At 44.5% G+C, this 14,975-nt stretch overlaps 1 protein-coding gene across 3 annotated transcripts; it reads right to left on the bottom strand.

Moving 5' to 3' along the window:
- Positions 1-1,607: 1,607 nt before the first annotated feature.
- On the bottom strand, positions 1,608-8,571 carry LOC103644061 (uncharacterized). Of its 3 annotated transcripts, none has more exons than NM_001368674.1 (7): positions 8,034-8,462; positions 7,703-7,945; positions 6,775-6,870; positions 3,171-3,385; positions 3,019-3,091; positions 2,803-2,925; positions 1,608-2,088 (listed from the first exon to the last, which is right to left on the bottom strand). In NM_001368674.1, the coding sequence occupies exons 1-7, from the start codon at positions 8,130-8,132 to the stop codon at positions 2,080-2,082; spliced, it is 858 nt and encodes a 285-aa protein (NP_001355603.1). In that variant the 5' UTR covers positions 8,133-8,462; the 3' UTR covers positions 1,608-2,079. The 3 variants fall into 3 exon arrangements, 2 of the variants coding, with proteins under 2 accessions (NP_001355603.1, XP_020402562.1); XR_004851222.1 differs by having other exon boundaries at positions 1,674-2,088; positions 2,803-2,942; positions 8,034-8,571; XM_020546973.3 differs by lacking the exon at positions 1,608-2,088 and having other exon boundaries at positions 2,399-2,925; positions 8,034-8,571.
- Positions 8,572-14,975: the final 6,404 nt, after the last annotated feature.

Genomic DNA, 14,975 nt, shown 5'->3' with positions numbered 1-14,975 from the left:
TACAAACTTCAAATTTAACTTATACATAGAGAAACAAAAAAAATAAAAATCTCTCTAATAAGATCGTCCTTTTCGTTTCTACATGTATAAATTAAATTTTAAATTCATATTTTTTGAGGTGATTAAAGACATCATACCTTATATTGAAAAATATGTTAATAATTTTCATCATTATTTTATATTAAGTTTTGTAGCATTAAATTTTTGTCTTATCAGATCCCTAACCTATAAAAGTAATTATAAAAATATAATTTATTTTCTAAACTAAATTATGCTATTAGCTACTAATAAAAAAATTGACTGAAAACTCAGTTTGTACATAAAGAACTAAAAAGAAAAATCTTGTTAATGGTTAAATTAAACCAACTCAAAAGAGGAGGGTAAAATGAAAAAAAATAGAGAGTTATATAAACATTGGTAGTAGGTAAGGGGAATGGAGTAATGTGGTGAGGAACGTGGCTTGGTGTCTTTGGTGGCTGCCACCGTAATGACTATGCTCAATGGTGTGCGGTCTAGTATTTCCAAGGCCCTTATTCTTGCTGAAAATGATTTTAGATTGTGGTGTATGGTTGGAGCAAAAGGTTTGTCCTTGCTCTCACCTTATGTGGTTGACTTAGGTTGAGGTGTTCTTGGGGTTGTAGCCTGCATGTTGTGTTGAGTGTATGTGTGTGTGGCGGGGGAAGGCTGTGTTGGCCTCTTTTGTAATATGTTGTTTCTTTCTCTCTTTAATAAAATGATACGTAGCTATCGTACATGTTTGAGATAAAAAAACCTAGTTGTCTGTAGCTGCAGTTAAGATTCGGGATGTTCGGGTTACCCGATTAGTTCGGGTCAGGTAATTCTAGTTTTGATAAATTCGAGTAATATATTTTGTTACCCGATCACAGTCTTACCAAAACGCTACCCGCGGGTTCAGTTATATCCAATTTACCCGAACAGCATCGTCAACCTCAACACTCGCGATCCTTAACCAGTGAGGTGAGTGAGGTTGTGACTTGTGAGGAGTAGAGGTCAGAGGACAGAGGTGGACGAAGGAGGCAGCGACGGCGAGCATCGTGACACCGTCATGGTCGCTCCGGCCTCCAGGCACTGGAGGTCGCTCTGGCGTCCGGCTATCTAGCCTCTGGGCAGGCGGGCACAAGGAGAGCGACGGGTGGCAGCTAGGTTATGGAGGGATTGGAAGCTACTAGGGCCTGGGGAGTGGTCGAGATGTCGAATGCCAGAATAGGGACTAGGGAGGGCACCTTATGGACAGAGCCATGGAGGAAGCGGACTGATTTGTTGATGGGCCGCGTGGCCCATGTCCGCGTGTTTCCTGTTGGACTGAAACATCCACACGTGCTAGGGGCCAGGTGACACACACTGGCACTATTTCGAGCACCTGTGCTGCTATCCGAATTATCCAAACTAAATTCGGGTAATAGCATTTACTATCAAACTAGAATTCGGTACTGCAGATTTGGATAAGTCCAGATTTTTCAGGTTCGATTAACAGGTAATATGCCCAGGCTTAGCTGCAGTGTGCAGATTTTGAACGATGTTGGTACCAACTTTTGAAGAAGACAATAGGACTTCCATTCTCTGTGTGCATCAAGACTAGACAGCCATTAAACTCAGAATAATAGATATATGGCCATTTGAAATTACCAGTTTTTCCCTCCCTTTTCGCGTCATAGAAAAACTACGGGCATCTCCATATTTCATTGCTAAAGACCAAAATACTGTAGATTCGACAATTACAAAATACGATCGCCACAGCGAAAGCCACGTTCCTCTCCAATCTCCACAGACCATTGACCCTCCAATTCGCGAAGGTTCAACAACTCAGTTGAAAACTACATTCCTCTCCAGTGAACATTGGTTTCACCACTCAGTTCAAAAGGGTAACACAAACGCTGTATCAGAACTAGAACTCCAGCCTGTAGGAGAAAGCTTGCAGGGATACACACACACACCAATCCACTCCAGAACTATCGGAACTTAAAACTACAACAGGTCATTATATTTGTCCTCCAGTAGTGACGAGTTTGGCACCACATCAGAAGGTTCTTGCCCACTGGCAAGCACGTTGTACTGATATTACAGAAGCTGTAGAGAAAACCGAGACCAAATTAGCTGTGAATGTCGTACTGATATTACACATTATATCTATTTCTGATAACTAAAAGGTGCCCTTCTCGTCTAGAAGAACATGCAGATTGATCAGAAACTAAAAGGAAAAAGTCGTCCTTTTATCCAGACCAAGTAGCTGAGCTGGGATTGAAGTGTTTTATCACATTCAAATATATACTAGCTACTTATTCTTGTGAGTGTAATCCATAGTTTTATTATTTGCATTTGAGAGCAAACTATATGATAAAAAATAGACATGTGAAGCTAAGCAAGAATACCATGCCAATGAGGCCAAAATAAAATTAACTTATATTTTTTTCATACTCAGCATAGTAATCAGATAACACCAGTGTGTTTTTTTTACAACGGTAAGCCCAAATTTCTTTACCGAAGCACAATGTCAATGAGTCCATAATAGCAAAATAAAAGCGCCCACCCGCCAAACATCTATATATCACAGAGGGGCTGAAAAATATGGAACTACTGTATCCACACAAAAGCTAAGATTAATTGCCTCCCCAGATGAGGCAGGCAACAGAAGTTTAGCAACTTCGACACATGGTCCATAACTAAGATCACAGTACATAGGCTGGCTTCTACTTACACTAAACACCATGGTTATCTCCAAGGAACAAGAACACTAAACACCATGGCTCAGAAGATATCTTGCATATTCACTTATCGTTTTACCTTTGATCTTGTGACATCTTTTTGCTTAATGCAACTGCCTGAAGGGTCTGCATTCTTCTTTATCCATGGATGCTTCATGATGTCTTCAAGGCAAAGCCTCTTGCTTGAATCCTTAACTAGAAGCTGCATACACAATCACACTTAACAATCAATAGTTCAGGCAACACCCATCACTTTTGATTAATCTCTTATATAACCACTACTTTTAGATGTCACCTTGGAAATGAGATCCTTAGCCTCTGAAGATACACAAGGAGATGAAGGGAATGCCAAATCCACCCTAACTATCCTGCACAAAATTCACATGGCACAAAATGATAAGGAATGAAGACCAGGAAGAGAGAAAAAACAGATCTATCAGCCCATACCTTCTCAAGGTATCATCCTGTTCATCAGCTTCAAAAGGAGGTGAACCATATAAGAACTCATAGCACAGGATTCCTAATGTCCAGTTGTCCACAGCATGGTCATGAGCTTTTTTCTCTACCATCTCTGGTGCCAGATAATCGATTGTGCCACAGAGTGTGTGGCGTTTAGCATTTGAACGAGCCGCCCATCCAAAATCTGCAATTTTAAGCCGGCCCTGGAGAAAAAGTTAACTAGTTATCAAATCATCACCTAGCATTTGATGCGTCAAGAATAATACCCATCACACGACAATGCAGTTTTTCAGAAATGAGGCATTGAAGAAACATTTGTATAACCATTTCTCCACGTATGTTAGTGAACCGGCAATAAACTGTTATATGTGTTTTCAGATTTATTCAGATGCATGATATATATCCTGTCCAGGTGTAACTTGTATTCAAGATGAATTGCCCTTACTCTAAACCCTAAACCCTTGCAAAGAGCCAAGTCTGCATTGTTTGCATAAACAGTAAAATACTTTTATAATGTACACTTAAGAAGGGCAAACATTTAGAGATAATTTTCAACCTATGAGAAAAAGCTGTAAATTGGATTCTTGAGCAAACTCAACGTAATGGTTCTATTATATTCTTATAACGAAATGGTGCAAAAACTACAGGCACTACCCTTAGATATTAAAATTCATTTTTTTGTAGAATAAGACCGTCTGGTAAAGCTAAAAGGCCTCTAGCTAAGTTGGTTAGATGGTCTGAATAGCACTCATGTCCTAAATTCGACTACCCGTATCAGGGCCTAAGGAGGCTCACGGAGGGGATGTGGCAGCAACAGCCATGGATCCTCCAAAGGGATTAGATAAGGATAGTTAGAAATAAGATTAGAAGATTAGATCTATTGCTTAGAGTCCAAGGTACCCTCTCTATATAAGGAGAGGGATTGTATCAGTCTAAGGCAAGCAAGAACAACGATAATACTTCTTCTTGCCCAGCCGTGGGCGAAAGGCCCCCGGCCGTGGGCGAAAGGCCCCCGGCCGTGGGCGAAAGGCCCCCGGCCGTGGGCGAAAGGCCCCCGGCCGAGGTTCTAGCCTCCAATCCCATGTTCCAATCCTTCCTCAATTCCCCAATCCCATCTCTAGTCAAAACAATCTAGTATTTGGAGCCAATTTTTTTCCCACCGCCCTTCCATCGCGTCTGTTCCTGCGCTATCGCCCGCAACGCATAGCCGCAACCACATCTCCATCGTGCGTCCGCCACATCTACGTAGTCACTCACCACCACACCTCAAACAACGTGCATACAGCTGACCCGCTAGCGCCGACGCGTGATCCCTCGCGTGCAGCCCGGCGACCCACTCTGCGCCCCCCGCCAGGCCACTTCCACGCCAGAGGCCTCGCTGATCTGGGTCCGCTACCGCCTCCACCTCCATGCCGGCAGGTTGCGACACCCTCTGCACCATCAGGACGCCTCTGCCCCACGCCGCCGGGCGCCACAACGGGTTTCCTAGACCCAATCGGACCCGATGTCGCGCGGTAGTGGCTCGTTCGGGCGCGTAGCCCCGTGGTACGCGCTGAAAGACCCATCGCTGCCCAAGCCATGGCGCGGGCTCGTCGACGACATCACCAGCTACCTCTACTACTGGAACCCTGACACCAACGTCACACAGTACGAGCGGCCCACGACCACGCCTCTGCCTCTCATGGTCCTTAGGTTCCCGAGGTGTACTTCGACATTCTGTTTGCTTAGGTTCCCGAGGTGTACTTCGACAATCTGTTTGCGTGGCTCAATGGCTCAACACCATCAGCATGGCGCTCTCCAGCAGCACGCCAATAACGGCCTGGTCGTCATCGGCCGTTTTGGCACCTACATCTTTGTGAACAGCGATGCCTACCAGTTGCTTTGCACCCTCGAGGTTGTCTTCATCATCGGCTGCATGGCTGACGACACTAGGGGCAACCATACTAGGACTGGTATACCAGCCCCTGGCGCCAACCCTCGCTGCTGCTACCATGCCGGTGACCGTAACACCCCACTCCTTGCCCATCTACGATGGCAGCGGTGACCCTCTGGGATGGTTAAACGACAGCGAACGGTTCTTCTGGAGCCAGCGCACCCTGGAGTCCGACAAGGCCTAGTTGGCATAGTATCACCTCATGGGCCACGCACATACGTGGTTCTAGTGGCTGGAACACGGCGAGCATTAGGTCACGTGGCCACAGTTCAAGATCATGTGCCAGCAGCGCTTTGGTTCCCTCGCGGTAGTGGCGACTTCTGCTGCCACGTTTGTCGTGTCCTCGTCGCCGACACCGCCCCCGTCATCAGGGGCAGCCATCACCGCTACCCTTGACCCCAAGAGCGACATCTAGCAGAGTGTGGTTGCTCCATGACAGACAACGACGATCGTCCACCTGCAGGTTGCAGCACGCGGTTTACTAGCGCGTCGACGAGTGAAGCAAATGTTGGCGATGCTCCATTGCGGGGAGTCATAACTGCACCAGCGCGGCTGAGCAACATGGTGGTTGTTCACCTCACCGTACGAGAGGCTGCAAGACACGACGCCCCTCTGCATCGCTCTGTCCGGCGCTGGCCCTCATCTGTGGCGACCGAGAAACTACCTCGACTACTCTCCTTCGTACAAGGGGGTCTGGTGGCCTTGCCACCCTCTGCTCTAGCCACGCCACCCTCTGTGCACTGGTGGCCACAGGACCAAGAGGGGTTGCGCTGCACGGGATCCACTTGCTACAGGCAACACCAACGTAGGCCTCCACGGGCCTCCGAAGGTTGTTGTGTCTTTACCTCCGTGGTTTCAGCTCACACTCTCCTCTTCGTTGTGTAACGTTTCATTGGGAAACAGGATGATGCTTGCAGTTGCAATATTTCTAGAAAAATTAAAAAACCAGTCGATATGTAAAAGGTTCATTTTTCGATGATAGGTTAGGTCGTTACAGGAGGCCCACGGAGGGGCTGTGGCACCAGCAGCCATGGGCCCTATAAGGGGGATTAGATAAGATTAGTTAGAGATAAGATTAGAATATTAGATCTATTGCTTAGGGTCCAAGTTACGTAGAGTCCAAGGTAACCTCTCTATATAAGGAGAGGGATTGTATCAGTCTAAGGCAAGCAAGAACAAGGATAGTACTTCTTCTTGCCCGGCCGGGGTTCTAGCCTCCAATCCCCTGTTCCAATCCATCCTCAATTCCCCAATACCATCTCTAGTCATAACAGTGGGAGCGAATTTTAGTCCATGGTTTAAAAAATCACCTCGTCCGTCCCACGCCAAAGCACAGGTCTAAGGTCTAGCCCGAGTCGCGGTCGTTCTTATATGGGCTACGGTTTCGCCGTGTATGGGTGGGGCAGGGGTTTTCTCGACCTGCTGAGATGGTCTTCTTAATATAATGTCGTGTGGCAGTTTTACCCCCACATGTCAAGTTTTTTTAAAGCCATCTGGTAATAAAAGTTAGTAAATTACAACAACACAAAACAGTAAAAGTACAAAGACATACACGGATAAAATTGTTTGCAACAATAAATAACAACAGAATAAACGCATGAATCAAATATGGTGCTAGAAACAATAACAGCCGCAACAACTTCATAAAGAAGAACCAACCTCGATGTCGATTAGCAAATTCTCAGGCTTGATGTCCCTATGAATGACTTGCTTTTTGTGACAGTATGCCAGTGCACCAGCAAGACTCGCTACATACTAAAACACATAAGATTCATGGTTATCACAATCTAACAAAAGAATGGCAAACCAGAAGGAAACCTGCATACACACACACACACACCATGCTCTAGGGTGTGGTATGCCAATGGCAGCACAAGTTCTTGGCAATAATGGCATCATCACAAGTTGAGACTGAGACAGTGTCATGTTAAAAGAGATGTCATGCATTCTCTCTATGTTTTGTGTATAAATGTATGGGTTCACGGCAATAAAGTCATAAACTGCAGAGCGCACTGCATGTGTGACACATGATTAGCAGTTCACATAAACATTTGGTTCAGCTTAACTTATACTCCTAGGAAATACATTAAGAGTTTCTAAAGAGTACTTAATGCTGCAATCAGATAATGCAAAGATCCATAAAATCCAAAATATCATTTTGAAAGCTTATTAAATGGCACTAAGAATTTGCAAATATCGAATTTTGTTCAATGTCAACTGCCTTTGATGTAACTTGTAACCATTGACCATTGCACACAATGTACCAGCAATTGATGACTCCTGTCATACACGATATCTGATTCCAGTAAAATCAAGTTAGGCCATTACTCAAAACTTTCTTGCTACCATTCATGACCTGAATAGAAGTAATATCACAGAATTACCAACCATATAACTACTCGGCTCATGGTCTAGCTGCCTAGGGAACTTTGTATGTACACAGTCGCTGTCACATGAGACTTTGCATCGGTTATTATGGTTCAGGTTAACATGATTTAGGTTAATAACAGTAGGAGGAATGGCAATCCAGCCGTAGGCACAACCGGGAAATAAAAGTGAAGCAAAAGGAAAACGGGGGGTTTTTTACTGTGGCGGACGTGCGCTCGGTGAAGCGGCCAGCAGCGCGAAGGACCTTGTAGAGCTCGCCACGGGCCGCGTACTCGAGGACGAGGACGACTCGCTCTTCGTCGTGGAACCAGGTGAAGAGGCGGAGCACGTTAGGGTGGTCGAGACTCTGCTGGATCTCGATCTCCCGCCGTAGGTGCGCGTGGAAGCGGTGCTTCTTCAGTTTCGCCTTAAATATCACCTTGAGCGCCACCACGTACCCGCTCTGGATCGTCCCCGCGCGTAGATTAACTTCCATGTAGGCAATATTTTGGGGTAAATCAAGAGCATTGGAAGGGGCTGATTGGGCAGACCTGCTTCTCGCGGGCGAGGTAGACCTTGCCGAACCTGCCCTCAGCGATGTACTTGCTGATTTCAAAATCGGACAAGCTCCACACCTCACTCGTCGGCATCGTAGGCGGGAGCGGCAAATGGTGGGGCCAATGGCGGTGGCCGGTGGCGGCCTGGCGGCTGGCGCGGGCGAGCGCGCTGGAGAAGTGGAGTCTTGGAGAGGAGGCTGGACCGCAGGGCGCAGGACCAGGACGCAGCGAGATCGAACGCAGGAGCCAAACGGCGGCGGCTGGGGCTGGACGTAGGACGTCTGCTGCTACTGCTAGGTCATGTCGCGCGATGATGGACTGGGCCGCGACTGCCGACAGGGGCTGCAGCCCAGGCAGCCCCGGGTGGAGATCCGCCCCTGGGTGGGGCGAGGGACGAAGTGCGAGTTGGAGAAGACGGCGACGAGTTGCGTCGAGGAGGCGGAAAAGGAGTATAGGTTTGCAATTTGAAATGGAGAACGGCGGCCGGCGGATCAGTACGGTTTGGATGGGGAGCGCGAAGTGTCAAAGGTGGGAGATGGTTCACTGTACAACTTCGGCCCATTAACTTACAATGCTGACATCTGTCTAGACGTCGGGCTTCCTATATGCCTTTACAATCTGGTTCGCTAGCAAAACGTTAAACAGACCTCTTAGCGTGCACCCACCAGGCCTCCAGTGGGCTTGGGCCGTTCGGTGGATTAAACATCTTACTTAAAATCAATCTGTTAAAGTATTTTCAATGCATGAAATAATTTCTGTAGATGTCGGTAATTGTACATATTTTTTGACATGGCTTATAAAGTTGCGCCAATCTTTATCACGTCATGTATATACTACAATGTCATAAGTTTCTATAAACTGCAGAATCTCTTGCAGAATCTCTTGCTAGGGCTTCAGGAGTACACCCTCCATCCCCCAAAAAAAAGTTGTTCGAATCTCTTGCTAGGGCTTTACCTCACTTTGCCCAGCTAAAGACGTTTGGGGTACGTTTGGATTTTTTACTATCTACTGTAAAGTCTAGCTAGGCAAAAAAATTGATATTGCACAAAACATCTGGATATTGTAGGATGAAGGATATGAAATTGAACACGCTCATTACATTTAGTTAGAATCATAAGAGAATTAAATAGTCCAACCAAAGTTGAACTAAAATAGGTTTGCAACCTATAGTAACAAAGCTCTACGAATGTACAAGAAATAAATTCAACAACAAAGGGAAGAATTCACCATACAAGATATGAAATTTATTGTGCGGTATTGAAAGTAGAGATGGGTGAATAGACTACACCTAAAATTTTCACCACAAACTTTAAAATAAAATCAAATTATCAGTTCGACTGTGCAGGTCAGTTCAATCGCTACCAAGGGCGGTGAAACCACTCTGGACCAGTCTAACTGTAAATAATAGATCTAGGCTATGAACAACGTGGAGAATAATGATACATTTCTTTAGATGAAGTGGGAGGCAGACCGACGCCTCCGCTGTGGTGTGGCGCCACACGTAGTTAATGTGATCGATCGTTTTATGATGGGTCGGTCTTGGGCCACACGCGAGATCCACTCGAGTGGTTTCCCTTCAACGCGTCTGACACCCTGTCCGGTTCCGCCACGCCCGACCCCAGGCTCAGTGCTGTAGAGTTCGTCCGAAGCCGGGTTCTTCCAGTGTAGATGTTACCTATTTCCTCCGACTGATCTTTGGGACCCAGTTGCCAGAAGCCTTTACCCAGTGTGCTCACTGACCGATAGGCCCTAGGGGACGGGGATTATATCCCCAACAGGAGTGGGATGGAAAACCGCCTTGGAGGGAAGACGATTGAGGAGGTAGGTGGTTGTGTTCATGGCCTCAGCCTAGTAGCGGGCGAGAAGAGAAACCTGAAATAGCAGGCAACATGACATGTTGGTGATGGTGCGAATCATGCGCTTGACTCGACCATTCCGAGGGTTGGTGTGGGGGCACGACATCCGCAGATGTACGCCGTGGGAGAGAAAGAAGGTGCGAGACGAAGAGTTATCAAACTCATGTCCATTGTCACACTAAACAACCTGGATGGAATGATCGAACTGAGTCGACACCCACGTGAAGAAGTTAGAAAGGTGGGAGAAGGTGTCAGACTTACGGTGGAGGGGAAAGGTCCACAAGTAGTGAGAGAAGTCTTCTAGAATGACAAGATAGTACCTCATACCGAAGATGCTGGAAATGGGGGATGTTCAAAGGTCATAATGAATGACGTCAAAGGGGCGAGTAGAGCAGGACATGGAAGAGGAAAAGGGTTGAAAGTCGCCTAGAGGGGGGTGGATAGGCGAAACCAGAAAATTAAAAACTTTATCCCCCAACTAGATCCCTTGATTAGTGGTTAGAACAAGACACACAATTATCGGAGTATAAAACTAAGTCCTTTGCTTGCAACGAGTATTGTTTTCAAAGAGTGCGGAATTTTAATCAATAGCAATACTCCTAGAAATGTTAGTGGAGAATAATGCAAGAGGGCTTAGATAAGAAGAAGATAAGCACAAGTTCTTTCTTGCAAGGAGTTGCTTCTCTAAATGAGAATTTATCTTGAAGCAACACACAATAATATTAGCAAAGAGTAGCGCAAGAGAACTTAGAAAGGGAAAGAACAAACAAATCACAAGCAATAAACACAAGAGACACGGGTGATTTGTTTTACCGAGGTTCGGCCCTCAAAGGCCTAGTCCCCGTTGAGGAGTTCACTAAGGACGGGTCTCTTTCAACCCTTTCCCTCTCTCAATTGATCCCCAAGATCGGCGAGCTCTTCTTCTTCTCAAGGATCACTTAAGACCCCGCAAGGATCACCACACACTTTGGTGTCTCTTGCTAGCTTTACAAGCCTCCAAAACTTTGGAGGAAGTTCAATGGGAGTCAAAACTCCACGCACAAATGAACGCAAGATGTAGCACACACTTTCTCTCAATGAATCTCAAAAGGCACTAGAGCTAAACTCACACGAGAAGCTTTCTTTTGCTTGCTCTCACTTTTGTGGCACTTATGTGGGGTGTAGTGGTCTAAATCTTGTGTATAGGATGAATTAATGAATAGAGGTGGTTGGGAGGGCTTGGATATGTCAACTATATGACTTGGAATGTTGCTTGGGCTCCCACACCTTGAAGTGGCCGGTTGGGGTGGTATTTATATCCACCAACCAAAATGTAGCCGTTGGAGATGGCTGCTGGCGATGGGTGCATCGGACAGTCCGGTGTGCCACCGGACAGTGTCCGGTGCGCCACCACGTCATCCTGTTCGTCAGGGTTGGAGCTTGTCGATCGTTGGAGGCTTTGTCCTCATGCGGCACCGGACAGTCCGGTGCCCCTCTGACCATCTGCTCTGACTTCTGCCGCGTGTACTGTGCTGCACTGTTCACTGTCAAAGTCGATCGTTGCGCGTAGATAGTCGTTGCTCCGCTGGCTCACCGGACAGTCCGGTGGCACACCGGACAGTCCGGTGAATTATAGCGGAGGTGCGCCTGGGAAACCCGAAGGTGAAGAGTTTAAAGTCGTTCCTCCCTGGTGCACCGGACGCTGTCCAGTGGTGCACCGGACAGTCCGGTGCCCCAGACCAGAGAGCACTTCGGTTTCCTTTGCATCTTTCTTCTTGAACCCTTTTTAATCTTTGTGTTGGTTTTGAGTTAAACCTTTGGTACCTGTAGAACATATACTCTAGAGCAAACTAGTTAGTCCAATAATTTGTGTTGAGCAATTCAACCACCAAAATCATATAGGAAAAGGTTTGACCCTATTTCCCTTTCAATCTCCCCCTTTTTGGTGATTGATGCCAACACAAACCAAAGCAAATATGTAAATGCATAATTGAACTAGTTTGCATAAGATAAGTGCAAAGGTTGCTTGGAATTAAACCAATTTACATTTTCATAAGATATGTAAGGATTGCTTTCTTAATTTTAACATTTTGGACCACACTTGCACCACTTGTTTTGTTTTTGCAAACTCTTTTGGAAATTCTTTTCAAAGTCTATTGCAAAATAGTCAAAGGTAAATGAATAAGATTTTGAGAAGCATTTTCAAGATTTGAAATTTTCTCTCCCTGTTTCAAATGCTTTTCCTTTGACTAGACAAAACTCCCCCTCAATAAAATCCTCTTAGTGTTCAAGAGGGTTTTAGATATTAATTTTAAGAGAGGTTATACCAATTTTAAATTGTATCAAAAATAAGATATCAATTAAAAATACTTCTTTAAATGCAAATTGAAAGACTATAATTTTTGAAATTGGTGGTGGTGCGGTACTTTTGCTTTGGGCTAATACTTTCTCCCCCTTTGGCATGAATCGCCAAAAACGGATACTTGTGAGTGAAATATAAGCCCTTGTTCATACTTTCTCCCCCTTTGATAGATAATGTATGAGTTAAGATTATACCAAATTTGGAGAGATGGCGGAATACCGACAAGGAAGGATAATATCGAAGATGTAGAGTGGAAGCGATGTCTTTGCCGAACTCCATTTCCCTTTCAATTTAAGACTTAATATACAAGATACTCATGAAAACATATTAGTCTTAGCCTTGGCACAAGAGAGATAGGAAATATGCAAATGCACCAAAGGAAAGAGACATGGTTAAAAGGATATGTCAATTAAGCTTAAACAGTTCTATAGATTGCTCCCCCTAAATTTGTGCGTTGAGAGGAATATAAATTTTAGCCTTAAATGCCAAGTGCACATAGTTAGGTTAATGAGAACATATCTTTATAGAACCTGTGAAGTGCAATGTGTCATAATAAAAGTGTGATGCTCATGACAGACTATGCACTTATGAAAGCATGTTGAAAACATTTTAAGCAATCACCCTTAAGGATTTCAAAGAGACTTAAGGACCCTCCACCTTTGAAACAAAGGTAGCTTATCCTCGTTACAAGGTTAAGCTTTAAGCTCTTTGACAATAAACTCACTTCACCTAGTTGTAACAAAATTGCATAAATGCAGGAATGAAATGTATGAAGCAGGGATATTGCCTAGACATGCTTTCTCTTCCTTTTATACAAGATAAGCGAGGAATGTATAGAAAAGGAAGATTTAGGTACATGTAAAAATGAGAGGAAGTAGTTTTACCCTTTTGTACCTTCACATAGAGACGCTCTCTTCATTGTGCTTTGTCCTTAGTCTTAGTTACTTTAAGACCTATATTCAAGACAGTGTATGGAAATATTTTGCACAAGAGAGGGTTCTACAACTAGTGATCCTTTTCTAAATCATTGTTATTTTATATCAAGTGGATCACAAATTGTATAATTGTATCATGAATTCTCCTTTTAACTTAGTGCATATCAAGAAATATTGATTGATAGAATATGCGGCACTAAGAAACATAAGTGTTTATTCAATGATCAAACAAATAACAAATGTGATCAAAAGAACAACATATGCATTAGATAAGCTTTGAAAGAGGAGAATCCAGTAAATATGCTACTTTAGCAATGAAAGTTACAATCCTTGATAAGGGTGTCATTACTATACCAAGATGGATTGATATGTAGTAGCATACTTCATGAGAAACTTTACTCTCATACTTGAGACTATATGAGATTACTAAGATAAAGTGTTAGTCTCAATATAATTAAGATATAGAAATAGGCTCCCCCTAAAGATATGCATCAAGAAAATGAATGAATTGGATAGATGCACTCACTTTTAAAGACAAATAGGGAGAAGCATTATTCATATTGATCTGTGATACCCAATTTTCAAAAAAAAAGAAGAGAAATAGAAGATTATTCTTTTTTTTCTTTGTTTTCTCTTCCGGGTCCTTTGCTACAAGGGTTTGGAATTTTTGGGAAGCATTTACCAGTAAAACAGTAGAATTTTTGGTTAGACTCATGCGCTGCGGTCGGGAGCTGTCGTGTTAGCGAGTTGGGCCGTGAAACTCGATCCGGCCCACTAGCCCCCCTAACCCTAGCCGCCCTCCCTCTAATCCCCTCCCCCTTGTGCAGCCCCCCCTCTCTCTAGCCTTTGTGCAGCCGCCCCCCTCTCTCATCTCCTCCTCCCTCAAACTCTTGCAGCCACCATCCCACAAACCCTAGCCCCCCATCTCCTCCTCTCCTAGGTGCAGCCCTCCTGCTTGATCTACGTCGCGTGGGTGCAAATCTCCATTTGGAATTTGGTTAAAGGAAGGAGAGAGGAAAGGAGGAGAAGTCAAGGTGATTTTGTGATTAACTCTTGTTTATTTGTGCTGCAATTCAATCGATTAGATGTTTACGTATGCGAATGGGTAGAGGTGTTGTCCAGAAATTTTGTGGGTGGGCGAACAGCAGTAGTTCTAGCAGTTTCTGGGCATTTTTCGTGGGTAATTAGTGGAAATCAGTGGGAGAATCATGTAGAGCTTTGTCATACCTTTCCAACGAGTACTTATGCGCTCGATTCGGAGTTATATTTTAGGAGATATCGCTGTTTGAATACGGGTATGTTGCTGTCCAAAAAAACAGATTTGCAGGTGGGCGAACAGCAGTAGTATTAGTAGTTTCTGGGGATTTTTCGTGGGTAATTAGTGATAATCAATATGATAATCATGTAGAGCTTTGTCATACCTTTCTAACGAGTACTTATGCGCTCGATTCGGAGTTATATTTTAGGGGATATCGCTGTTTGAATCCGGGTATGCTGCTGTCCAAAAACAGATTGCAGGGTTTATCTTGTGGACTGTTTTGGGCTAATTAGGGGTTGGAATTTAATTACCATTTGAATATAAAACTTGTGGGAAATTTTATGTAAATGCTTCCGGAGTTTTTTATTGATATCACTGCTGTTATAATTTTAAAGTTATGAAATTATCAAGCAGCGTCGCTGCAGTTTGGTGGTGATGGGGAGAGTTGTCGCTCGCGACGGGTTGGAATTGTGCGTAGGTGCGGCGTTGTTTATTAGCATTTGTTATGTTGATTTGTGTACTAAGATATGTGTCAAAAACAGGTGG

The sequence above is a fragment of the Zea mays genome, chromosome 1 (assembly GCF_902167145.1).
Source record: "Zea mays cultivar B73 chromosome 1, Zm-B73-REFERENCE-NAM-5.0, whole genome shotgun sequence".
Taxonomy (NCBI): domain Eukaryota; kingdom Viridiplantae; phylum Streptophyta; class Magnoliopsida; order Poales; family Poaceae; genus Zea; species Zea mays.
The sequence above is the reverse complement of the archived record's forward strand: the minus strand, read 5'-3'. Positions and strand labels throughout refer to the sequence as shown.

What these genes read in the sequence shown, in the direction of transcription:
- LOC103644061 (XM_020546973.3), bottom strand. Translation starts at nt 8,132, where the DNA reads ATGCCGACGAGTGAGGTGTGGAGCTTGTCCGATTTTGAAATCAGCAAG. An exon ending in ACCTCGCCCGCGAGAAGCAG is followed by an intron (nt 7,946 to 8,033) that starts GTCTGCCCAATC and finishes GGGACGATCCAG; the next exon opens with AGCGGGTACGTGGTGGCGCT. An exon ending in ATTTGCTAATCGACATCGAG is followed by an intron (nt 3,386 to 6,774) that starts GTTGGTTCTTCT and finishes CTTTTTCTCCAG; the next exon opens with GGCCGGCTTAAAATTGCAGA.